The sequence below is a fragment of the Gobio gobio genome (assembly GCF_949357685.1).
Source record: "Gobio gobio genome assembly, chromosome: 14".
NCBI lineage: Eukaryota > Metazoa > Chordata > Actinopteri > Cypriniformes > Gobionidae > Gobio > Gobio gobio.
The window spans coordinates 39,126,636-39,153,278 of record NC_137107.1 but is presented as its reverse complement, the minus strand read 5'-3'; the positions used below and the strand labels follow the sequence as shown (position 1 = coordinate 39,153,278).

General features: G+C 40.6%; 1 protein-coding gene across 1 annotated transcript; it reads right to left on the bottom strand.

Annotated features, from left to right (window-relative positions):
* Positions 1 to 15,749: 15,749 nt before the first annotated feature.
* Positions 15,750 to 26,391, bottom strand: LOC307137113 (G-protein coupled receptor 35-like; the record flags this gene model as incomplete). Its single annotated transcript, XM_079834592.1, has 2 exons — positions 15,750 to 16,049; positions 25,645 to 26,391. 2 exons carry the CDS (start codon positions 26,389 to 26,391, stop codon positions 15,750 to 15,752), a joined length of 1,047 nt encoding a protein of 348 aa, XP_079690718.1.
* Positions 26,392 to 26,643: the final 252 nt, after the last annotated feature.

The following is a 26,643-nucleotide window of genomic DNA, read 5'->3' as shown; positions in this document are numbered from 1 at the left end:
TGGAAGCTCCTGTTGTGGTGAAATTCATTTCCTTCTCGTCTGTCTGAGCAGCTTACAAAATTTTACTGATATTGCTAATAGAGGAGAAAATAATAAATGTACCGGGTTATTCAGACTGCAATTCAACATGGGCAAGATAAGAAAGTACACTAAATATATGCAATATGTTATTATTCATCTCAAAAAGACTGAAACAAATCATTTCGAATCATAAGGTTGCTCTACAAATAATCCTTATCCTTTAACTAATTAAATAAATAATCTTTTGGGTAATTCATGGTCCTGGACAACATATATGGCCCACCACTATATACATGGAAATAAATAAAAATGTTGCTGCAAGTAATTTGGCCATTTTATCATCTTTTATCTGTCGTTTCCATCTGATCTTTGAGAGAATGTCACTTCGTGTGTAGACCTTATAAAGCCTACACATTTTCGAGTGCACATTGGCAATGCATAAGTCAGATCATTCGAAATCGATTGTTTACAGTTTGACAGAAGTTACTCCCAATTCATTGGAGGGGGAAAGTAAAATGTGAACTTCAATGAGCTCATTATTTCTGACTTAAGTTAATACATTGTTAGCTAACTGTGTGATTTGTATGCATTTCTGAAATATATTACTTGGACACAGTCACCTCTGAAAACAGATCACTCTAAATTATAGGCAAATGCATTTTCTGTAAAGCTGCTTTAAAACTATATGTATTCTGAAAAGTGCTATACAAACTAATGTAAATTGAACTGAATCGGATATTAGCGCAGAATATGTGGAACACAGAATCCAGACTTTAAAATGCTGTAGGATTGTGACAGTAGTATACTAGGGTTAAAAGTTTATAGTATATGGTTAAAAAACTTTTTTTTTCTTTTCATAATTAAAAAGTATAGCCTAATGGGGTTGTAACTATTACAGAAAAGAAAAAATATTCATTATTTTATGGTGGGTTGACAACTAAGCCATCTAACATGACCATAAACCCTTTAATATGAGTCATAACCACAGTGGTTCAGCATATAAAACAAAATGAATCCAATTTAAAAGATGAGTTTATTACCTGAAGAGTGAATGTCCAGTCTCTCTGGATGTAGGCTATATAAATCTCTGCGTTGTGTTTTGTAGACTGACTTTACAGTTGTCAAAGGAATACTTTTATATTATGTGCATGACTTCATCTGGTAGCCTAAATGTCACATTCAACATATGCAAATGTTTAGAGAGGGCAGATGGAATAGGCGTAAAAATGGAAAATGAAGGTTCAAATGTTCTGGATTTTTATGTATATAAATAAATATACATAAAAAAGTTCATATATGTGGTAGGCTATGATGTACACAAATAAAACAAGTTTAGGGAGAAGAACACTACATTTAGGTACTCGCATTAGTGATATTGGCACTGATTTTAATTTGTAGTCTTACTATGTTTTAATTTCACAAAACTTCAATGACTTTGAAACTGTGCTCCAAGATATCACATTTTATTCAACAATTATTTATTTTTTATCAATATATTTATTATTTTTACATGAACAATTTACAGAATGCGTTCAGTATACAAGGAGACAATATTTTCTAACCACCCTACCCTATCCCACCTCTCAATAGGCAGAACACTCAAATATACATTATTACAAGACTGATGTATAAGAAAAAAAAGAAAAAGAAAAAAAATATTATTATAAAATAAATAGAAAATAAATGATGGGTTCAAGCAAAGAAGGGTTTACATTATCACATCAGTATTTTCAATCAATGTAACACCCAAATGATTCATTCACTGATGAAAGGAATAAAACCCAGCTGCATTTTACTACAAATTACAGTGTTTAACTTTAATTAATCCATCTAACATGCCATTAACCACTTTACTATGACTGATAGCGATGACCATATTATCCAATTTAAAAGAGGAGTTTATCACCTGAAGAGTGAATGTCCAGTCTTTCTGTAATCTCTGTGCTGTTTGTAGACTGACTTCACAGTTTTCACATAAAATATAAAATATGCAAATATTTAAAGCAAAACATAAGGTTCAGAAAGATAGTCTAATCAGAGTAAACTTTAATGTTTAAAACCACATTTTTTATAGACACACACACAGAGGCGTAGCAAGCTTTTCAAAAGTGTGGGGGATGGATGTGGTTTGTTTGTTAACAATAAAAACGATGAATAAAATGACAGAAGGGTACAAAAGGTATAACATACAAGATATATAATATATATATATATATATATATATATATATATATATATATATATATATATATATATATATATATATATATATATATATATATATATATTATACATACCTCGTTTTTTTAACCACTGTGTTTGGTTGGGTTCTGATGGCTAGTCACATCAGTTTTTTGCTATTCTATTCTTAGGCGACGGGAACAGAAAGAGGTTAAGGAGAAAAAAAAATGCAATATTTTTATTTTACTTAAAAGACTTGAAAAACCTTACTTAAACTTAAAACTTTACTTAAAAAAACCTTGTACACATTCCTAGTGTATAGTATAATATAAAATAAATATATATAAAGATTTACACTGGCAGCTCAGAGCTGTAGGCTACAGCAGCATTTAAGTATGAAATTTAATGAATAAATGTAAAAATAAAACACTACATAGACTTCACTATAAAATAAATTGATTCTTATTAAAGCTACTGTATTAATGTTTTTCAGTCAAGAACAGAGAGTGCTTTTCTATGTCTTTTGTAGTTTTATTAACATTAAAGTCCCCATAGTAGGAAATAATATGGAAGTCAATGGCTACCATCAGCTGTCTGTGTTCAACAGAAGAAATAGATACAGGTTTGGAACAATATTAGAGTGAGTAAATAATGACATAATTTTAGAGGTGAATTGTCCCTTTAAGAGTGTTCACTATAGGCTGCGCTGCTGTCAATTTAAGACGTGCATCTAATATACAGACACACACCGATTTTACTTTCACTTTAGACATAACCGACTGTGTTAACCTTGTGTGTATTTAACAGTATTAGCGCAGTAAGACTACTTGTGAAGTTATTAAACGTAATTTCGGGAGGAGTACGCCCATCTAATCTTCCAATTAATACTAAGGTATAAAACCAGCAGCTTACCTCTTCCCATTTTTAGTTCCTGCAGCATGACTGACTTCGCTGCTCATTTTCACCTGTTGATTGCCCAGGTCGCGGTCTCTCCGCTCCACCACAGCCCAGCACAAAACACCTCGCTCAAGAAGACCTCTCTCCTACTCCATCTAGATCATCACGGGGCTCGGTCGATCCTCGTAGTGATGCATCGAGGCCTTCATCATCATCATCAATATCATTGCCATCCTCTTCAGCAGCAAGCCCTTCCGTACCTTCTGTTGAGAAATGCTCCGTCAACGCGCCCAGGCAAGCGTTATCCAACGCGGGTATCCATTTCTCCCAGAGGAATTCAAAAGCGCAACTTCACGATCTGCTCGTGCGCACTCAACAAAACTCTCACGCCGCATTCAGCGTCCTCCCAGCACCACGCAAACATCAACGCAAGCAACTGCACGATCCATACGGTCCGCCTCAGTTTCAGCCGGCAGCCACAACCGCCGCCGCAGTCCTAGTTTTTTCTCGTCGGCCGCTCATTCTGGCCGGCAGTCTATCGCGGCCGCAAACATTAGTTCCGCGGTCGCCCGCGATAGTTTCGCGGTCTCTCCGACTGTGACTGTTACCTTTCCTCGTGCCACAGGTGAGTATATCACAGCTTCTCCTGCCCACGCTTCCAACATTTATGTTCCTCCTGTCTTTCATCCCCTGTTAAATCCATCTAGCCATGGAATAAATACAAATTTGAGGCTACCTGTGCAAATGCCACTATTTCCCCCCTACCCCCTCTCTTCCATTCCTCTCTCCTCCGCTATCGGAGCAGACCCAAGCGTGGGGCTGCCTCGCAAACGGTCTTCCCTTCCCCCCTCTCATTAATTTCTCCTCTGCTACCGGCACAGACCCAAGCGTGAGGCTGCCTCCGCAAACGGTCTTCCCTTCCCCCCTCTCATTAATTTCTCCTCTGCTATCGGCACAGACCCAAGCGTGAGGCTGCCTCCGCAAACGGTCTTCCCTTCCCCCCTCTCATTAATTTCTCCTCCGCTATCGGAGCAGACCCAAGCGTGAGGCTGCCTCCGCAAACGGTCTTCCCTTCCCCCCTCTCATTAATTTCTCCTCTGCTATCGGCACAGACCCAAGCGTGAGGCTGCCTCCGCAAACGGTCTTGCCCCCCCTTCCCCCCCTTACATTAATTTCTCCTCTGCTATCGGCACAGACCCAAGCGTGAGGCTGCCTCCGCAAACGGTCTTCCCTTCCCCCCTCTCATTAATTTCTCCTCTGCTATCGGCACAGACCCAAGCGTGAGGCTGCCTCCGCAAACGGTCTTGCCCCCCCTTACATTAATTTCTCCTCTGCTATCGGCACAGACCCAAGCGTGAGGCTGCCTCCGCAAACGGTCTTGCCCCCCCTTCCCCCGCTCATTCATTTCTCTTCCGCTAACGGTGCAGGCCCAAGCGTGAGGCTGCCTCCGCAAACGGTCTTGCTCCCCCCTTCCCCCGCTCATTCATTTCCCCCGCTCATTCATTTCTCTTCCGCTAACGGTGCAGGCCCAAGCGTGAGGCTGCCTCCGCAAACGGTCCTGCCCCCCCTCCCATTCATTTCTCCTCCGCTATCAGAGCAGACCCGAGCTTGATTTCTACATTTCCCAGATTTTAGCAGAAATTAAGAGCATTAGCCCCGGAGGCGGACCGAGTTCCTCCCTATTCAGAATTGATATTCCAGTAACTGTAACACATCTCTGGATTCAATATTTTATGCCATCTCACCCAGAACACTGCAATCCTACTGGACAGCTTGGAGAGCTTTTAAACAATTCCATTCCTCCTACAACCAGTTTTCCCAACTTTCCGTCTTTCAAGTTCTTCATTCATCTCGTATCTCAACCAGATTAAGTCCATCCAACCTAGTACCATCTCAGCGGCTTTCAAATTTTCTAATCTACGGCCATCCATCCAACCATCTCCGATCTTCAAGTTTTAAACAAGGACACCATCCGTTTCCTCATCAAACGCAGCAAAACTGATAATTTTAAAAAACGTCCATTTCATCCATATCTCAAGCTCCCGACACCCATACAGCCATATCAATATCTTTCCTTCTCCACTCTAGTATCCAAGCTCATTTGTATTCATCTCACTCCTTCCACATTGGAGCAGCCACCACCGCAGCCCAAAAGGACTGCCAGACCATCAAAGTAAACTTTTGGGTTGGTGGTCCTCAGATGCCTTTCAAACTTACATTTGTTTCAACCCCAACCTCATCAAACAAGCCATCTAACTCACTTCTCTTTAAGATGGCTGCCCCACGAAACTCAATCCAACGATGCCTGCAAACCTCGCTTGATTCGATACTGCTGCCGCAGTGCCTCACAAATTTGATGCAGCTGCTGCAGTGTTTTGCTTAACTTGATACTGCCGCTGCAGTTCTACACCAATTTGATACCGCTGCTGCAGTGTTGTGCTTCTTGATGCTGCAGGGCTCCGCCAATTTGATACTGCCGCTGCAGGGTTTCACTTTACTTGATATCGCCGCTGCAGGGTTTCGCTTGATGCTGCCGTACTTCACTCGATGCTGCCGTACTTCGCTTGATGCTGCCGTACTTCACTTGATGTTGCCGTGCTCCGTCTGATGCTGCCGTACTTCACTCGATGCTGCCGTGCTCCGCTTGATGCTGCCGTGCTCCGCTTGATGCTGCCGTGCTCCGCTTGATGCTGCCGTGCTCCGCTTGATGCTGCCGTGCTCCGCTTGATGCTGCCGTGCTCCGCTTGATGCTGCCGTGCTCCACTTGATGCTGCCGTGCTCCGCTTGATGCTGCCGTGCTCTGCTTGATGCTGCCGTGCTCCGCCTGATGCTGCCGTGCTCCGCTTGATACTGCTGCTGCAGTGTCCGCCAATTTGAGACTGCCGCTGCAGTGTTTGGCTTTACTTGATACTGCTGCTGCAGTGTCGGCCAATTTGAGACTGCCGCTGCAGTGTTTGGCTTTACTTGATACTGCTGTTGCAGTGCCCGCCAATTTGAGACTGCCGCTGCAGTGTTTGGCTTTACTTGATACTGCTGTTGCAGTGCCCGCCAATTTGAGACTGCCGCTGCAGTGTTTGGCTTTACTTGATACTGCCGCTGCAGTGCCCCGCCAATTTGAGACTGCCGCTGCAGTGTTTGGCTTTACTTGATACTGCTGTTGCAGTGCCCGCCAATTTGAGACTGCCGCTGCAGTGTTTGGCTTTACTTGATACTGCTGTTGCAGTGCCCGCCAATTTGAGACTGCCGCTGCAGTGTTTGGCTTTACTTGATACTGCTGTTGCAGTGCCCGCCAATTTGAGACTGCCGCTGCAGTGTTTGGCTTTACTTGATACTGCCGCTGCAGTGCCCCGCCAATTTGAGACTGCCGCTGCAGTGTTTGGCTTTACTTGATACTGCCGCTGCAGTGTTCGCCAATTTGAGACTGCCGCTGCAGTGTTTGGCTTTACTTGATACTGCCGCTGCAGTGCCCGCCAATTTGAGACTGCCGCTGCAGTGTTTGGCTTTACTTGATACTGCTGCTGCAGTGCCCCGCCAATTTGAGACTGCCGCTGCAGTGTTTGGCTTTACTTGATACTGCTGCTGCAGTGCCCCGCCAATTTGAGACTGCCGCTGCAGTGTTTGGCTTTACTTGATACTGCCGCTGCAGTGCCCCGCCAATTTGAGACTGCCGCTGCAGTGTTTGGCTTTACTTGATACTGCCGCTGCAGTGCCCGCCAATTTGAGACTGCCGCTGCAGTGTTTGGCTTTACTTGATACTGCTGCTGCAGTGCCCGCCAATTTGAGACTGCTGCTGCAGTGCCGGCCAATTTGAGACTGCTGCTTCAGTGCCCCACCAATTTGAGACTGCTGCTGTAGTGCTTCGCTTGATACTGCCGCTGCAGTGCTGGCCAATTTGAGACTGCCGCTCCAGTACTTTGCTTGATGCTGCAGTGCTTTGCTTGATGCTGCAGTGCTTTGCTTGATGCTGCAGTGCTTTGCTTGATGCTGCAGTGCTCCGCTTGATGCTGCAGTGCTCTGCCAATTCGATAATGCCGCTGCAGTGCTCCGCCAATTGATACCGCCGCTGCAGTGCTCCGCCAATTGATACCGCCGCTGCAGTCCTTCGCTTGATGCTGCAATGCTTCGCTTAATGCTGCAGGGTTTCGATTGATGCTGCAGTGCTCCACCAATTTGATACTGCCGCTGCAGTGCTCTGCCATTTTGATGCCTCCGCTGCAGTACTCCGCCTGATCCTGCCACTGCAGTGCTCTGCCATTTTGATGCCTCCGCTGCAGTGCTCCGCCAATTTGATGCTGCCGCTGCAGTGCTCTGCCAATTTGATGCTGCCGCGCTCTGCCAATTTGATGCCTCCGCTGCAGTGCTCCGCCAATTTGATGCTGCTGCTGACGCACTGCTACACCTGATGCCTCCGCTGCAGTGCTCCACCAATTTGATGCTGCCGCTGCAGTGCTCTGCCAATTTGATGCTACCGCGCTCTGCCAATTTGATGCTGCAGTGCTCCTCCAATTGATACTGCCGCTGCAGTGCTTCGCCTGATACTGCCGCTGCTGTGCTCTGTATTTTGATGCCTCCGCTGCAGTGCTCCGCCAATTTGATGCTGCTGCCGCATTGCTACGCCTGATTCTGCCACTGCAGTGCTCCGCCAATTTGATGCTGCTGCTGCTGCAGTGCTCTGCCATTTTGATGCTGCACTGCTCTGTCTGATTCTGCCGCTGCATTGCTCTGCCAGTTGATACTACTACTGCAGTGCTCCGCCTGATACTGCCGCTGCAGTTCTCCACCAATTTGATACTACTACTGCAGTGCTCTGCCTGATACTGCCGCTGCAGTTCTCCACCAATTTGATGCTGCTGCTGCTGCAGTACTCCGCCAATTTGATGCTGCCGCTGCAGTGCTCTGCCATTTTGATGCCTCCGCTGCAGTACTCCGCCTGATCCTGCCACTGCAGTGCTCTGCCATTTTGATGCCTCCGCTGCAGTGCTCCGCCAATTTGATGCTGCCGCTGCAGTGCTCTGCCAATTTGATGCTGCCGCGCTCTGCCAATTTGATGCCTCCGCTGCAGTGCTCCGCCAATTTGATGCTGCTGCTGACGCACTGCTACACCTGATGCCTCCGCTGCAGTGCTCCACCAATTTGATGCTGCCGCTGCAGTGCTCTGCCAATTTGATGCTACCGCGCTCTGCCAATTTGATGCTGCAGTGCTCCTCCAATTGATACTGCCGCTGCAGTGCTTCGCCTGATACTGCCGCTGCTGTGCTCTGTATTTTGATGCCTCCGCTGCAGTGCTCCGCCAATTTGATGCTGCTGCCGCATTGCTACGCCTGATTCTGCCACTGCAGTGCTCCGCCAATTTGATGCTGCTGCTGCTGCAGTGCTCTGCCATTTTGATGCTGCACTGCTCTGTCTGATTCTGCCGCTGCATTGCTCTGCCAGTTGATACTACTACTGCAGTGCTCCGCCTGATACTGCCGCTGCAGTTCTCCACCAATTTGATACTACTACTGCAGTGCTCTGCCTGATACTGCCGCTGCAGTTCTCCACCAATTTGATGCTGCTGCTGCTGCAGTACTCCGCCAATTTGATGCTGCTCCCGTACTGCTCCGTCTGATTCTGCCGCTGCAGTGCTCTGCCAGTTGATACTACTACTGCAGTTCTCCACCAATTTGATACTGCTGCTGCAGTGCCCCACTCAATCCATGCCTCCACCGCAGCACCTCACCTGTTTTAAAACCGCCACAGCAGTGACCTGCCTACCTCAATACTGCTGCTGCAGTGCAGTCTCCCATTCCTTCTGTTCTCCATTTTTGGGGGTTTTTATAGACTATTTAAATAATTATGCAAATTCCTTAAGTAATCAGTTTAAATCCCAGAATTCTCGCTTGCTGTCTGATTCTGCATTTATGTTTTTTGGGGGGCAATCGGAGCTCGGGTAGAATATCCTCTCCGAGCCCCTCTATAGCAGACAGCAAGCCAAATCTGTTTACCACTTTCACTAAGATTATATGGGCACACGAACTCGTGAAGTGAAGTTATTAAACGTAATTTCGGGAGGAGTACGCCCATCTAATCTTCCAATTAATACTAAGGTATAAAACCAGCAGCTTACCTCTTCCCATTTTTAGTTCCTGCAGCATCCCTCCTCCTCCCCTGCTCCTCCTTTTGTACAATTTTGCCTGTTATAGGGGGGCAATCGGAGCTCGGGTAGAATATCCTCTCCGAGCCCCTCTATAGCAGACAGCAAGCCAAATCTGTTTACCACTTTCACTAAGATTATATGGGCACACGAACTCGTGAAAGTCCAGTAATCACGTGTTTGACAGGCGTTTAGTGTGTGCGCTCTGCGCGTTAAAACGGTGCATTAGCACGCGAATAACCAACAAGGCTTTAAAATGCATGCAAATAATGAACTTTCGTGATTGTGAATAACTATAATGTTCTGTGAGTATAACTCTCTGACACCAGCATTGCAAGTGTGTCTAGCACTGTGCATAGTGATTGGATATTTGCTCATATCAGCGCATAGACTCACAGGCACACTGCAAAAACAAAACAAAAAAAAACAGCGCAATTCATAAGCGCGTATTGAACCGTGAATGCCGTACCAAACGGTTTAATATTATAAAGAGAATTGTGGCATCCCTAAAGCGTTTGTGCAAAACTGCAGAAAAAGTGTGGGTGTTGAACCCTCTCACCGGGAAAAGTGTGGGTGTTAAAACACCCACATCCCCCACGGGTGCGACGCCCCTGCACACACACACACACACACACATATGTGTGTGTGTATATGTGTGTGTATATATATATATATTAGTGGTGGGCATAGATAAAAAAATTTAATCTAGATTAATCTAGATTAATTCCAAAATTAATCTAGATTAATTCCAAAATTAATCTAGATTAATTCCAAAATTAATCTAGATTAATTCCAAAATTAATCTAGATTAATCTAGATTAAAATGGCTCATTTGAATTTTGCCGAAGGCATTCAGAATATGTGTGCTCGTAAGTGATCGTTTGTCTTTTTGTAGTTTGAATAATAAATAACTTCTGTCCCCTTAAGACCTGACGCACGCATGGATCCCACTGTTCCTGTGAGCTGGTTATGACTGTGTTTACGTTAAAACTCACCAACATGGGCATTGAGACATTTTTGAGTGTATTTGACCATTAATAAGATGGAAAAAGGAGCTCATTTTTGCTCTTGTATGTCAGAGGTGGCTTTATTATGGGATGTGTGTGTCCGCTTCAGATGCGAGCGCGAAATCTGCGGGAATTAGTAGAATTAACATTATGTGCAACCCCGCGCGAAAATCAGACCGGTCACACCAATACTAACAAAAGTCCAGCAGAACACCCGTTCGCAATGTTCAGAGGATTAAACAGACTGAATGAGGGGCGGGTGTGTGTCAACTCGCTGCCGGTCGGTCGGAGAGGAGAGGGCAGCTGATATTGATACTGTAGAAAATTTGTATTGTATCGTTTCAGATATTTCAGTATCGATACATAGCGAAATATCAATATTTTTGACAACACTAGTAGGCATAGACAGGTTCGAAGACTCGTTCTCTCGCCCCCGACAGTGCAAATCGGCTAGGTATATGTAACAACTCTATGTTACAGTGACAGGTCGCTCTAAGCACCTGATATTGGACCAGTGTCTAGGTTCGGTTACAGGAGGGTAGGAATCAAGGCACTCAAGACAGGCAATGACTGGAATCATATGAATGTATTTTGATTGGTGAAAAAATGATAATAAAAGCAAATGTAACAATCACAACAACAATGAAATAAAAATAAATCAAATCAAATTAAACAATTGTCCCTTTCAATCCCTTGTTGTTCTTTTAGATATCTTTTGAGCTCTGTTCACTATTCAATTCTAGTTATTTGAGTTATATTTTAGTCGTTTAATTTCTAATTTTAGTTATAGATATTTAGGTTTACTAACTTTTAGTTTAATAAGAGCTTTGTTATTTTGGGGTTTTAGTTCCCACTCATAAAATGATTAACCAAAATGAAAACAAATTATGAGAAAATAAATTACATTAAATCACAATAGGCAAATCAAAACAAATTGAAACAATTAAATTCTTCAACAATATAACAGTCAATTACTCCTCAATAGAAACGTTCTTTTGTCAAAGTGCAGAAATATGTTGGTGTGTGCAAGTGTCTTTGGTGAAGGTTGTATTGCGACAGTCAATAGTGCAAACTGATCAACGTCGGGAAAAGAATCTGATCCTTCCGATCAGAATGCACGCAATGATAAATGGATTCCACCTGTTTAGTTGAAATCACTACCGGAATCTTCCGTTTGCGTTTCTCTCAAGTCACTGTGGTTCGGGTGGGTAGGCTCGCCATCTCGATGTCAAAGGGTTCATCCAATCGCACAAAAAACCTGACCAAACTCGGGGGTATTATATGTCTGACACCTGCATGGATTTTCAGGGGTTCTCATCAGAAATCGTCAGTTGTAATATCAACAATCTTGTTCTTGGATTGATCTTGCTCTTCTCTCTCACTCGCGATCAGCAAATGTGTTCGCCTCTCAATGCTCCCGCGTCTCGTCTCTATGACGTCACGCGCAGTCGCGGTTTAAACTGAATATATCATTTCAGCATTCCGTCATTGAATTATTTATTATATTATTATATTAAACTGCAATGACTTTAAGCAACATTCTATTTAATCTTTTTGCATTTTGTTAGAGTTATAATTATTTGGAAATTATACTATTTTCTTTCTGTTTCTCATATAACAGGATTCTAACCTGTGTTACATATACATCCGCGCTAAAATATCAAGGTGAAAGTCATCATAGCTTGCATAGTATAGACCCAGCTCCCAACCCAAATTTGAGAATAGATTAACGGCGATATTTTTTATATAGAGTCTCACGTTAAAGCAGCACGTTAACGCCGATAACTGCCCACCACTAATATATATAGGATATATATATATATATATAATATATATATATATATATATATATATATATATATATATATATATATATATATATATATATATATAATATATATATATATATATATATATATATATATATATATATATAATGTGGTTTTAAACATTGAATTTTGTAAAGCCAATTAAAATGTGTCCTGACCTTTTAAATTGAAAGTTCAGCAAAGCAAAAATAGACAATATTGTATAGAAAAGTTACTCTGTGTTACATTCTAGTTTATTGAATTGTTGAATATCACCCTTGCAGTTGGGCATAGCTGTGATTTATATACAGTAAGAAAAAAAAATAGAAAAATGGATTTTTGAATAATAATGAACTCTTGAAATAATAAGAAAGAATGAGAGCGAAAAGGACACTGCTTTACTGATGAAATTATTTATAGGATAAATACAGGGAGTGCAGAATTATTAGGCACGTTGATTTTCTGATCATATTTTTTTTCCAGGCACATTTGACCAATTCCAAACCACAGTAATCCTAATAACTACTATTGATTTAGTATTTAATAATGTATAAGTGATATATAATTGTTCATGAAGGCTGGAAATGAAAATCACCTTATATTCAGGTGTGCAGAATTATTAGGCATGTTTTCTTTTACAGATAAATTGAGCCAAAAAAGAGATTTAACTCAGACTGAAAAGTCAAAAAGTATTAAATGCCCATGAGAAGGATGCAATACTAATGCAATACTAGACATTGCAGTTAAGGCATGACCATTGGACAGTGAAATGCTCGTTGGGTCAGCAGGGTCAGACAAAATCATGTGGCAGAGAAAAGACACCTATTAACCGCAAAAGAATTAAGAATTAAGGTGAAGAATTAAGGGTGAAACCATCAGGAACCCTTTAGTCTCCAGCGCCACCATTTTCCAAAGCTGCAACCTACCTGGAGTCTCCAGAAGTGCAAGGTGTCAGGATCTCAGAGACTTCAGTTAGGTAAAGAATCCTACAAAATGACCCCCACTAGATAAGAATCACAAGCTGAAGTGTTGTAAAATACATGAAGAAGGTTTTTTTATAGGCTTTATGGACAGATAGGTTGAGAATGACTCTTGAAGGACCAGCACCACATCCTCTAGTACCATTTGAAGAATTCATCTTCCAGAATCTGGTAGTACGTTTTGGGAGTTCATTTTAGTCCATCCTGAAGTCCGTTTTGCAGAGATGGACTAAAAATTAACTCCTAAAACGTACTGCCAGATTCTGGAAGATGAATTCTTCAAACAGTGGTACTAGAGGATGTGGTGCTGGTCCTTCAAGAGTCATTCTCAACCTATCTGTCCATAAAGCCTATAAAAAAACCTTCTTCATGTATTTTACAACACTTCAGCTTGTGATTCTTATCTAGTGGGGGTCATTTTTTAGGATTCTTTACCTAACTGAAGTCTCTGAGATCCTGACACCTTGCACTTCTGGAGACTCCAGGTAGGTTGCAGCTTTGGAAAATGGTGGCGCTGGAGACTAAAGGGTTCCTGATGGTTTCACCCTTAATTCTTCACCTTAATTCTTAATTCTTTTGCAGTTAACAGGTGTCTTTTCTTCACCACCTGTTTTTGTCAGATCCTGCTGACCCAACGAGCATTTCACTGTCCAATGGTCATGCCTTAACTGCAATGTCTAGTATTGCATTAGTATTGCATCCTTCTCATGGGCATTTAATACTTTTTGACTTTTCAGTCTGAGTTAAATCTCTTTTTTGGCTCAATTTATCTGTAAAAGAAAACATGCCTAATAATTCTGCACACCTGAATATAAGGTGATTTTCATTTCCAGCCTTCATGAACAATTATATATCACTTATACATTATTAAATACTAAATCAATAGTAGTTATTAGGATTACTGTGGTTTGGAATTGGTCAAATGTGCCTGGAAAAAAAATATGATCAGAAAATCAACGTGCCTAATAATTCTGCACTCCCTGTAAACTAATAACAACCATATCTGAAACACACACTCAGAATTAATTAAATCTGTATATAAATGTGACCCTGGACCACAAAACAAGTCATAAATCGCACAGGAATATTTGTGGCAATAGCCAACAATACATTGTATAGATCAAAATGATCGATTTTTCTTTTATGACAAAACTCATTAGGATATTAAGTAAAGATCATGTTCCATGAAGATATTTTTTACATTTCCATCAGTATTATCAGTAGTAATATGCATTGCTAATGACTTAATTGATACAAATTTAAGGCGATTTTCTCAATATTTAGATTTTTTTGCACCCTCAGATTCCAGATTTGTTGTATCTCGGATAAATATTGTCCTATCCTAACAAACCATACATCAATGCACTGTAAAAACTGTTACTTAAATTCTACTCAAAAAAATTAAGGCAACATTTTCCAACTACTTTTTGTAAGTTTAGTGAACTTGTTGGTATTTTGAGTTGGCAAAAATCAGTATTATGTATTTTACTGTACGCTAAAAAATCAAGTAGAGTCTACAAGATAAAGCAAAACATTTGAGTTGAACCATTGTGACAAAGAGCAGCATATTGACCAAATCATACTTAGTTAAAATAAGTAACATTTAAAATAAAAAATTAAACTTTTTAATTTTAATTAATTAATTAATTTACTGCTAAAAAATCAAGTAGAGTCTACAAGATAAAGCAAAACATTTGAGTTGAACCATTGTGACAAAGAGCAGCATATTGACCAAATCATACTTAGTTAAAATAAGTAACATTTAAAATAAAAATTAAACTTTTTAATTTTAATTAATTAATTAATTTACTCTCATTAATTTAGAAAAATTATTTCTTCAATCCACTTGAAATAATTAGTTAGCATTGCCATAACTTTAATAAATAAGGAAAGAGAAGTATTCGTTTCCAACGTTTATTACAAACAATTGGGTGAACTAATTTTCTGTAATCAATTTTAATGTTAATGTAACACAACAATGGTAATGTAAACATTTTAACATGAAAAATTACAGAAACTTCTGACCTCATCTTTAAGTGCAGCATAGAACACCTTCAAAGTGCAACCGGTGTACTCTTAACACTGACATTAAAATACAGTGACTCTTGACCTGAGCGATTTACATAAAAGGACTGACTTTAGTGCACTGTACAGTACCTTTTCATATGTATTAAAACATAAACTAATACAAGAACATGTTTTAAGTACAATCTTTGCCATATTCTACTAAAACATTTGACAATGAAATAAAATAAAATAAAATAAAATAAAATAAAGGGCCTCTGACCTCAGCATTTGACATAACAGAACTGAGTCAAGGGCCCAGCAGCTGGAGGCTTATCCAGGAACTGAAAAAGTCTGTGCTTGACTATCACGTTTTTCTCAGTTAAACTGCCCACCGAGCAAGAGTGGTGAAGCAAAGAAAACATAAAAAAAATAAAAATAAATAACAATCTTACATATATCCTTACAAGGACATTAAAATAAAACACAGGGAAGCCGGATCACGGCATCTGACACAAAATAACTGACTTCAGCTTCAATCCGTAAGTGCACAGTACATCTTAGTATGTATTAAAACATTTTACCATAAAATGGTTTATATAACAGAACTTCTGAACTGCAGCCAATTAACAATTAAACATTCAGAACGATCTTCTGAAAAACTCTTGAAAACACAATGACATTGCCATTTATGAGAGCGAGGCTGGCATTTGACCAACTAACTCAGAAGTTTGTTTTTTAGTGTCATGAATCGGGAGGAAGGTTTTGGGGACAGTGTGTCAAGTCCCACAAAAAGTCTTTGGAACACCTCAAATGTTTTGCAGAGTTGTGGTGGATACTGCAGGTTCAGAGCATATTTCATCCCCAGAAGCAGGCAACATGCCCTGGCCAGATTTCCAAGATCAGTAAGGACTGGGATTCCCTCAATGAAGATGCCCACTGCATCTGGTTCACGGCAGACATATATCTGCATATTGCTCATTTTCAAGTCCTCGTGGACACTGCTCTCTGTTTTTCCCTGTATGAGACATAAACAGAACAATAAGTGACAACAAAGAAAGAACTTCAAAAGCCTTCAATAAAATCACACATTTAAAGTTCACAAAAGGTTTTAAGTTTGGTCGAGTCAGCTCCTGCACAGAAAGCCTGGCCTGTTGAACTGGCTTCATAGTACAACTTTCAGTACAGTCTCACTTGACACAACAAACCTGCTAGACTACATCACATACACAAGTCACCTCCAAGGCCTAAATCCTCAAAGGGGAGAGGGGTTCAGCTGATAACACATAGGTGTGGTTAAGTAAAAGTATCTGAAAATGCCACTCTTACAGTTATATCATCAGATGATTCCCACTAAGCAAAGTTATGTCCAAAAGACATCTTTGTCACTAGAGGTGTACGTTGAAAAGACCTCCACTGAGGAGCCAGAATTAAAGTTTTTATGATGTCTGTTTTGGACGTGTTCTGCACGTCTGATATAGACGTTCATGGAACCTCAAGGTTAAAAACTAGTTCAAATGTGCTCATTGTTTCTATTTGTAATTGCAAAGCAACTCACAGACAGAGTGTGTTTGTCCAAAAATCATGAAAATAAAAGAAACTTTGCTCACACCTTTGGACACTTCATATCAGTCTTTGCTGGTACAACAGCACTGCATAATTTACAAGGCCATCCCATCTGTCATTAAAAATTAGAAAGGGATGAGAATTTAGTTTTTTTCCCCGACTCTCAATAACTGACTTTTGGTTACCTTAATTCTAAATGACAGATAACAACAAACCTCTGAAACATTTACCTAAATTCCACCTACTAAAGAGCTTACCTACTCCTTGAATCCCTCCTCCCAGTTGTTCTGATGGTCTTCTAAAGAAGCAACACAAATGAAAGAAGAGTTTATTTATGAAAATATCAGGATCATTGATGTTATTGTTAAATATATCAACAGATTAAGTTAAAGCGTTTAAAAACAAAAAACATTTTAAAGCGGACTAGGTCCATAAACAGCTGCTTTGCAACACACACGTATACATATTTACGAATGTTCATGATACCACATTGCGTGCCCCCGGCTCAATTTTTTTGTGATTTTTTTTAATGACAATTTGCTGTTGGCGTATTAGCCTAAAACAACACTCTCGCCAAATTGTTTATCTAAATAGCCCTATGTTGTTAGAAATGCATCCCATGCAAAAAGAGATTAACACGGTTGCCATATTGCTTTATGTTACACTTACTCTCGCATCGGCTATTGTGTAAACAGTAGGGTTGGGTACCATTCACATTTTAATCGGTACCTGCAATTCGGTACTTAAGAGATACATCAATAACTGTAAAGAAACTGTAAGTTATTTATAGAAGTGTTATTGACATTATGCCAGAGCTACCTTGGTCTGCCATTGTCTGTGATGTTTGTTTACTGTAATATTTACCAGTAAATATAGGCTATAGCTACTTAATTAATTGAATTAATAAAAACAACCATATTCTTTTTTTTTCTTTTTAATTAAATTTCTATAAAAAGATTTCCCACAAATTCTGTGTTGTGTATTTTCTGGTAATCAAATGAAGATAATATTAATTTATACTTAATGAAACTTTTTTGTCAAACAAAGCTGCACAATTGAACTTTATACTGTTAAAATTAAAACATGGAAGAAAAATGTATATATTACTTAAAAAATAAAGTTTTGATAGTTTATAATTATTACATTAGTGTTAGTATTATTACACTGAGATGTCTCTAAACTCTACTGTACAATAGTGATATATTTCTCAAGTTAAACCGAACTTTTATTTTGCCTTGTAAGTTATACCTCTGAGTTTCTGTGTGTCTGTGTGTCTGTGTGTGTGTGTGTCTTTCAGTCTGAACGTCAAGTAAATACCTCGTCCGTTTCTCCAAACGGACAAGGCATTTACTTGACGTTCAGACTGAAAACCAGATCAAACCACTGATTTAGACACGCAAAGGGGTTGCCTGTGTGATGAGACGTACTAATATCAGTCTGCTCGGGCAGATTTGGCTCAAAGTTGTGCAAAGTCGGGCACACACCCAACCACCCCCACCCCGGTTTTACGCGATTCACATAAATGACCCAATTAACCAAAAAAAAGTCAATTGTTGCCGAAAAGCGACAAGTTTGCAGGTCTGCTACAAACCTAGCAGTTAACGTAACTTTTAATGTTAATGTCAAGACCTTCGGTAAGGCCTGATGCGGCGCCTGCAAAACTGACAAACTTAATGTTTCTGTCTGAAACCAGGCGGCGCTTTTACATTTTATAGTTCAATAAATGTGTGCTCATTCGGCTAAACCTTACTTTATGCAATGTAAATAGTTACTTACATCGGTTGCACGTTGTATAACCCTCAAAAACTCCACAGAAATCCAAGATGGTCCGGTACAGGTGACAACGAGCAACGATCACGTTGTTCTGCTGCAGCATGTGGGCGGGTCGTGACGTTTTACTTTGGATATAAACACTTAAATAGAGTTTTGTAGAAGCATTTTATTGTGAAGGTCAGTAAAATCATTTTTTTGATAGGTAATAATAAGTTACAAAAACATTCACACTTTTTACTTATGTAAAACTTAAATGAATTCAAAAAGAAAAGGGAATCAATTTATTGGAATAAATATACTTTTTAAAATAAATTCCTACAGACAACACCATTGAAGGACTTTTTACAGTGTGGAAAGCGTATTTATTCAGCTTTCAGATGACATAAAAATTTGTGGCCCAGGGTCACAAATAGTACAATAAAGTATTTCATGCCTTCAAGGGGTGATGAATTGAGAAATCAACTTTCCCTTGAGCCTTTGATATATAAAAGTTAATTGTGATATAAGAATATCCTTTAAGTTTCGGAGCTGAAAACTTCCTTGTCAGTCAAAGAAAAGCTTTTATTGACACCATGCCCAGAAAACGCTCGATCTCAGAATATGTCGCCTCAACAGATAAATATGTATGCCTGATTCTGTAGCCCCGCCCACCGACTCGTGGAGCTAAACGGATCGCACTACCGAGCAGTAAACATGCCGAAGATAGCAAGATATTGCGCTGTGCCTGGTTGTGGAAGAACACAGTCCCTGCATAAGCTTCCTTCGGATTCTAATATTGGAAATGTGTGGTTGAACTTTATTTTTAATGAATATCCAGCTTACGTGGGGAAGACATTGCACGTATGTTCATTTCACCGGATTCATTTGTAAACAAGAGACTGGATTTGCAGACAGGATGAGATTACATGAATGAATGAAGCAACACACTAATGTGAGTAAACATTTTTTTTAAATTTGTGACAGTATTGCATTGTTACAGATCAAATACAATGTTACATTGTGTACATGTCTAACTAAACATAACTTACCACTGTCACAGGGCTCGCAAAGCCCAACATCCTGGGGCTATGTGTTTTCCAGACGGGCTACCAATACGTATCATCTTAAATAGTGAAATAACATTCCTTTCTTGATGCGCATTGTTCACTCTCTTGACTTGATATTTGAAGGAAAAATACAATCGCGGAAGTTTTGATCATGCTGTCTGCAACTTACTTATGTGTTTCACATGTGCAAATGTTCCAAAAGCACACATTTCCCATGTTTTTCACATGTGATCCACATATTTCACATGTGCTTTTAACATGTTAAATTTCACATGTGCATGTGCTCACATGTGATCCACATATTTCACATGTGCTTTTAACATGTTACATTTCACATGTGCATGTGCTCACATGTGATCCACATATTTCACATGTGCTTTTAACATGTTAAATTTTACATGTGCGTGCGATCACATGTGACCACATGTGCTTTTAACATGTTAAATTTCACATGTGCGTGCGATCACATGTGACCACATGTGCTTTTAACATGTTTTTACATGTTAAATTTCACATGTGCAAAATCACATGACCACATGTGTTTTTGCACATGTGAAGTTCATGTGTTTTTTCTGTAAGGGCGGTCTCCGGCTCTAACAAGGAGGATAAAGACTGCAGCCTCTAGAGTGCCTCTTGAGATCAGGGGAGTGAGGTTTACATGCACAGCTCATACTGGCCTACGTCTGTTACACTCACCCCATAAACAACACTTCCATCTGGGTCACGGCACCAAATGTTACCAGTCGTAACTGTCCCGTTCCGAGCGGGACTCGAACCCCGCTCTCCGGCTCTAACAAGGAGGCTAAAGACTGCAGCCTCTAGAGTGCCTCTTGAGATCAGGGAAGTGAGGTTTACACGCACAGCTATTACTGGCCTACGTTTGTTACACTCACCCCCCTAAACCACACTTCCACCTGAGTCATGGCATCAAATGTTACCGGTCCTAACAGCCCTGCTCTGAGGGGAACTCGAACTGCAGGCTCCAGCGTGGGAATCAGAAACGCTAATAAGGGGGCTAAAGACTGCAGCCTCTAGCATCAGCCTCTTACACGTACAGCTCTTATTGGCCTACCTCTGTTACACATTGTTTAATGAAATTCTTGACCTTGGCCATTGGTCTTTTGTGCCCGGCTGCACAAGGTGCGTGTTTGTGAGACTCTATTAGTGCTGCGCAGTTCACTCCATCGCGCACACCAAGGCACAGAAAAGGCACACCAGTTGTGAGAAATAAAGATGAACAAAAACACGGCATGAATTGTAACCCATGTAGGCCTACGCCTCTTCTCTGAGGTGAATATGTCTGTTGTGTTCATCGTAACAAGAAATGATCACGTTCACCTCTGTTAACTGTAATTCTGCCAGGTAACGCTCAACACACAACAGAGGACGACCAGAGATAGTTAGTCCTGTTAAAGGTCCCATGGCATTACATTTTCATTTTATGAGGTTTTTCAACATTAATATGAGTTCCCCTAGCCTGAATATTGTCCCCAAGTGGATAGAAATGTTGATCGGTGTAAAACCGAGTTCTGGCTGTCTTTCTCTGCCTTTGAGAAAATGACAGCCCAGACGAGCCAATCCTGAAGTCTCCTGGTTTGACGTCCAAGCAGGAACAGTTACCTCCCTTTCCTCCAGCCAGAGAATCTGGCACACCCATGCAAACGCTCGAGAGAATAGAGATCATTGCTTGTGAACGAGTGAACGCTGGCAGTTTCTCAGTGTTTGGATGTACAAATGAAAACAGAAGTCTTTTTTCAGTTCCTTCTGATCTGTGATCAGTGATTTCTTATGTGTAGCTAATTATTTATTATTCGTGCACACGCAGCTCTCTCTCTCCAGACAGAACGTGTTTTCTATCTTGTGAGTCAGTGTTTTTCTACGTCCTCGTCGCGTCTATCGGTTCTAAAATGTGCATACAGTAATGAGTTTCTGCTCAACATCGGCAGAGTCAGATCTTTAGAGATAAACTTCACACACGCCGAAGCTCGGGCTGCACCCGATTCAACATCCCGACCCCCAGTACTGCATCTGGCCCACAGCGGAGGCACCAAACGCGGTGTGAGATTAAGCAGAAGGGGGGTAAGCGTGAGCATATCCGGGCTAGCCAGCCTAGCCCCACAATAAACTGGATTACATTCGATTACTGCTGTTGTGTCTTTGTTTGCGCTGTGTACTCAACGCGCGTCACTGACGCTTTTATTTTATTTTAAAAATAATGCTATTATCAACACTTACTTTTAACTCGTTCATCTCGACAGCTGTAATGGTACTTTGCATGTGTTACAAAGTTGGTAATAATGATGAAGACGGACTCGGTGTGACTGGGACTCGTGTTTATTCAGAACTCTCAGATACAAACACAATAAACTCGCGCTGACTGACAGCGCTCTCATAACTCAGTAGGTACTATAAATAATTTTGTTAGCAATCGCTGAGCTCCATCTCTGGTACATTAGTGATGTCCGGTTCGCGAACGATCTTTCTTTTGAACCAGTTCTTTTTAGTGAACCGAATCAGTTCACCAAATCGGACTGAATCGTTCTAAACGTTTCGCGTCTCCAGTCAGCGCTGATCCATAATTTACTAAAGTTACTAACTTTCTGACATGAGTGACAGTCCCTCCGACTAGAAATAGACTAATAACCTGAAGTATATGCTGTAACTACAACAGTTCAGACATGCTGAGAACTGATGTGAAGTGAACTCAGGTCCATCCGTCTCTCTGGCAGCAGCTCCTGCCTCGTAGACCTCGTTAAACCACGCCCCCTCCGCTCATTTAAAATGCAAAGATGTCAGCCAATCACAACAGTGGGCGTTTTTACTGAAGTCTCACAGCAGACACGCCTCTTGAAGCAGGGCATTCAGCCACAGGGCAAACAGCAGTATAGAAAAAATGCCTTTTATTTCTAAATTATGACATTTTATGATGTAAAAGTCACACTAACAATATAAGTACACCTCAGGAAACATTATAAAATAATAGAAAAATGCCATGCCATGGGACCTTTAAACACTGTTTTAATGTTGAGAGGCCTGAATACCAAAATATACTCAGGAGATGTGTAATAGCGCCTCCTATTCAGTAACAGTGAAAACACGGAAAGACTAAAAACTCATATATTGCTTCTATATATAGAAGCGTTGTATCATGAATGACGAGATAACTCAACTCATCAATGTCACGGTTGTTAATGTGATAGTTTCATTCTTGCATCTAAACACAATATAGTTAGTGCCGAGATTTTTCACATGAATAAATGCACAGATTTGCGAAATTTGTTTGTATTTCCCTAATGGTCAAGTGGTCGATTTTTTTGCGTGTCAGAGGTTCTGGGTTCTAATCTGCCCTTGTACAGTTTTTTTTCTCAACAAAACAGAATATCATCAGCGATTCTATATCAAGAGCAGGGACATTTTTTTTTGTGATTTTACTGAACGAATAGAAAGTCTCTACAACAGCATTAAGCGATAGATTAAAGTGCTCATCCTTGTGAATACTGCACAGTGCACGAGCCACAAGAGAAATCCACGCCATTGATAACAGCGGCCACAAGTACCAGATCGTCTCTTATTTAAAGGTCCCATGGCATGACATTTTCATTTTATGAGGTATTTCAACATTAATATGAGTTCCCCTAGCCTGAATATTGTCCCCAAGTGGATAGAAATGTTGATCGGTGTAAAACCGAGTTCTGGCTGTCTTTCTCTGCCTTTGAGAAAATGACAGGCCAGACTAGCCAATCCTGAAGTCTCCTGTTTTGACGTCCACAGAGGAACGGTTACCTCCCTTTCCTCTACCCAGAGAATCTGGCACGCCCATGCAAGCGCTATATTTGTCCTCGAGAGATCATGGCTTGTGAACGAGTGAATGCTGGCAGTTTCTCAGTGTTTGGATGTACAAATGAAAACAGAAGTCTTTTTTCAGTTCCTTCTGATCTGTGATCAGTGATTTCTTATGTGTAGCTAATTATTTATTATTCGTGCACACACTGCGGCTTCTCTCTCTCCCAACAGAACGGTGTTTTCGTGTTTTCTATCTTGTGAGTCAGTGTTTTTGTACGTCCTCGTCGCGTCTATCTGTTCTACAATGTGCATACAGTCATGAGTTTCTGCTCAACATCGGCAGACTCACATCTCTTTAGAGATAAACCTCACGCACGCCGAGGCTCAGGCTGCACTGACCGGTCGGCCTTCAACATCCCCGACCCCCAGTACTGCATCTGGCCCACAGCGGAGGCACCAAACGTGGCGCGAGATTAAGCAGAAGAGGGGTAAGCGTGAGGGTATCCGGCTAGGCTAGCCAGCTATCCCCACAATAAAACTGGATTACATTCGATTACTGCTGTTGTGTCTTTGTTTGCGCTGTGTACTCAATGCGCGTCACTGACGCTTTTCATATGATTGGAACATATCTAAAAATAATGCTATAATCAACACTTACTAACTCGTTCATCTCGCTGTAATGGTACATTGCATGTGTTACAAAGTTGGTAGAATAATGATGAAGACGGACTCGGTGTGACTGGGACTCGTGTTTATTCAGAACTCTCAGATACAAACACAATAAATTTGCGCTGACAGACAGCGCTCTCACAACTCAGTAGTTAGTATAAATAACTTTGTTAGCAATCGCTCCATCTCCGTGATGTCCGGTTCGCGAACGAATCATTCTTTTGAATCGGTTCTTTTTAGTGAACCGAACCAGTTCACCAAATCGGACTGAATCGTTCTAAACGTTTGCGTCTCAAGTCAGCGCTGATCCATAATTTACTAAAGTTACTAACTTTCTGACATGAGTGACAGCCCCTCCGACTAGAAATAAACTAATAACCTGAAGTATATTCTAGCAATTACAACAGTTCACTGAACTGAGACGTGCTGAGAACTGATGTGAAGTGAACTCAGGTCCATCCGTCTCTCTGGCAGCAGCTCGTGCGTCGTAGACCTCGTTAAACCACGCCCCCTCCGCTCATTTCAAATGCAAAGATGTCAGCCAATCACAACATTGGGCGTTTTTACTGAAGTCTCACAGCAGACACGCCTCTTGAAACAGGGCATTCAGCCACAGGGCAAACAGCAGTATAGAAAAAATGCCTTTTATTTCTAAATTATGACATTTTATGATGTAAAAAATCATACTAACAATATAAGTACACCTCAGGAAAAATTATAAAATAATAGAAAAATGCCATGCCATGGGACCTTTAAAAAACAAACAAAACTACTAGATAATAACTGGAGACGTTTATTTGTTTGTATTAAGTATGTTCATCCATGCTGCGATATGTTTTAAAAAGTGGTGGGGACATGTCCTACCCGTCCCACCCACAAATTGGTACATACCACCCACATAATATTGTTATATGTTGCTATGCAAGATTGATCACCCAAATATTATTTTTGCAGACTGAATATTTAAAGGGACTATATGCGTTTTTCTGAAATTTAAACTCGCGACTGACACCTGTGGCCAAAAAACAGAACTGCTCTTATTTTCTGCTCGCTCTCGCAGCGGTGGTGACGTCACATCCGCAGACAGCGCGGGAAAAAAACGACCCGCCAGAAAATAGGAAAAATAGGATACAGGCTTATAGGTGCACCCACTGTGAGCGGACAAGGTGTCAGTATGCTCATCAGGAGATGTTTGAGTCATAAATGGTAAAATAAAAAGGCTATTGTTACGTTTATTTTGGGGACAAAGTTGGCATATAGCCCCTTTAATCTTTGCACATCTAAACTGGACAGCACAGGTGTAACTCAATCTCTTGATGTGCACATTTTTAGACTGAGTATTTAAGAGAGCAAGATGAGAGAGAGATAAATAAATAATAAGCAAAAGGTGACACTGGGTCACTGATTAAATATTTTATTGGATAAACAAACACACTGATATCAAACATAACCATATTTAATAAATACACTCATAATAAGTTAGATCTACTATGTATAAATAAATACGGGACAATTCAATGTTTTTTTCAATTCAATGCAAACATGAACTGACAATCTAAGAAATAATATGAAATATAACAATGTAAGGATCAGAGTAAACACCAAGAGGAAAGAGACACTTCAGCTGATAATAAAATGCTAATAAAAAATAAATACATAAAAAAAGTAAAACAATGTGTAGTCATTTTCAGTTTATGAGGAACAGAGGCAGGAGAGTTTTCCGGTGCGGTGCAGATAAAGAACAGGCTGAACAAAACTAGCTAGAAAAAAACAAACCACACCAGGGGCCCAAAATGTCACATTATACTGGTTCATCAGAATTATAAATACTCCTGAAATCATAATTGGCACATATGCGATAACCATGCTCACAGTAGTTATTAGAATGAGATAAAATGCTGTTCTCTTTGTGTGGTTTTCCTCCTCTCTCTCTCTCCTTCCCTCTCCTGGTCCTGACTGCTTCAGAGCTCTGAGAACAGCCACAAGACAAAACAACTGGATGGAGAGGAAGACGAAGAACTGCATCAAGAAGAACCATGTATTTGCATTAATATTATTTAGCATTAATGTGATCAGGAAGACCACACAGGAGCCAAGTATAATTATCCAGGCCACAGTGCAGCAGATCACTCTATATCTGAGAGGTTTGTACTTCAGAAAGGTTACAGGATGAACCACTGCCAGGTAACGCTCAACACACATCAGACACTGAAACAGAGGACGACCTGTCATGCCAAGTCCTTGCATAAACATTGCTAATGGTGCAAGAACTGAAATCCAGTTCATTAGTACAAAAAACAAACTACCCAGACAGTAACCTATCTCACTAACAGACAGATTGAGGATGAAGAACTCTGATGCAACTCCACTTCCTGTTCTTGTGATGATTAGCCATATAATATAGGAGTGTATGGGAAGACCAAACAGGAAATTGATGCTGAATATACACATTACCAAATTCCCCACTGGCAATGAGGCAGGGGTTGTGGAGTTGGTGGAAGCTCCGAGTGTGGTGGAGTTCATTTTCTCCTCGTTTGTCTGAGCACAGCTCAAAAAACATAAATAGTATTGCTATAGGATGAGAGAATTACAAGCATATATTGTTACTCAGACTGCAGTTCAACATAAGCAAAATGAAAATAAAAAATAAAAATTAGACTGAAGATACATTTTCAGTCCACCCCAGTAATTCAACACAGTTTATAGTTAAAAAGGGCATTTTTCATATTTAATACATTGCAGTAAGTCTACACAATGCACTCTTAAAAATAAACA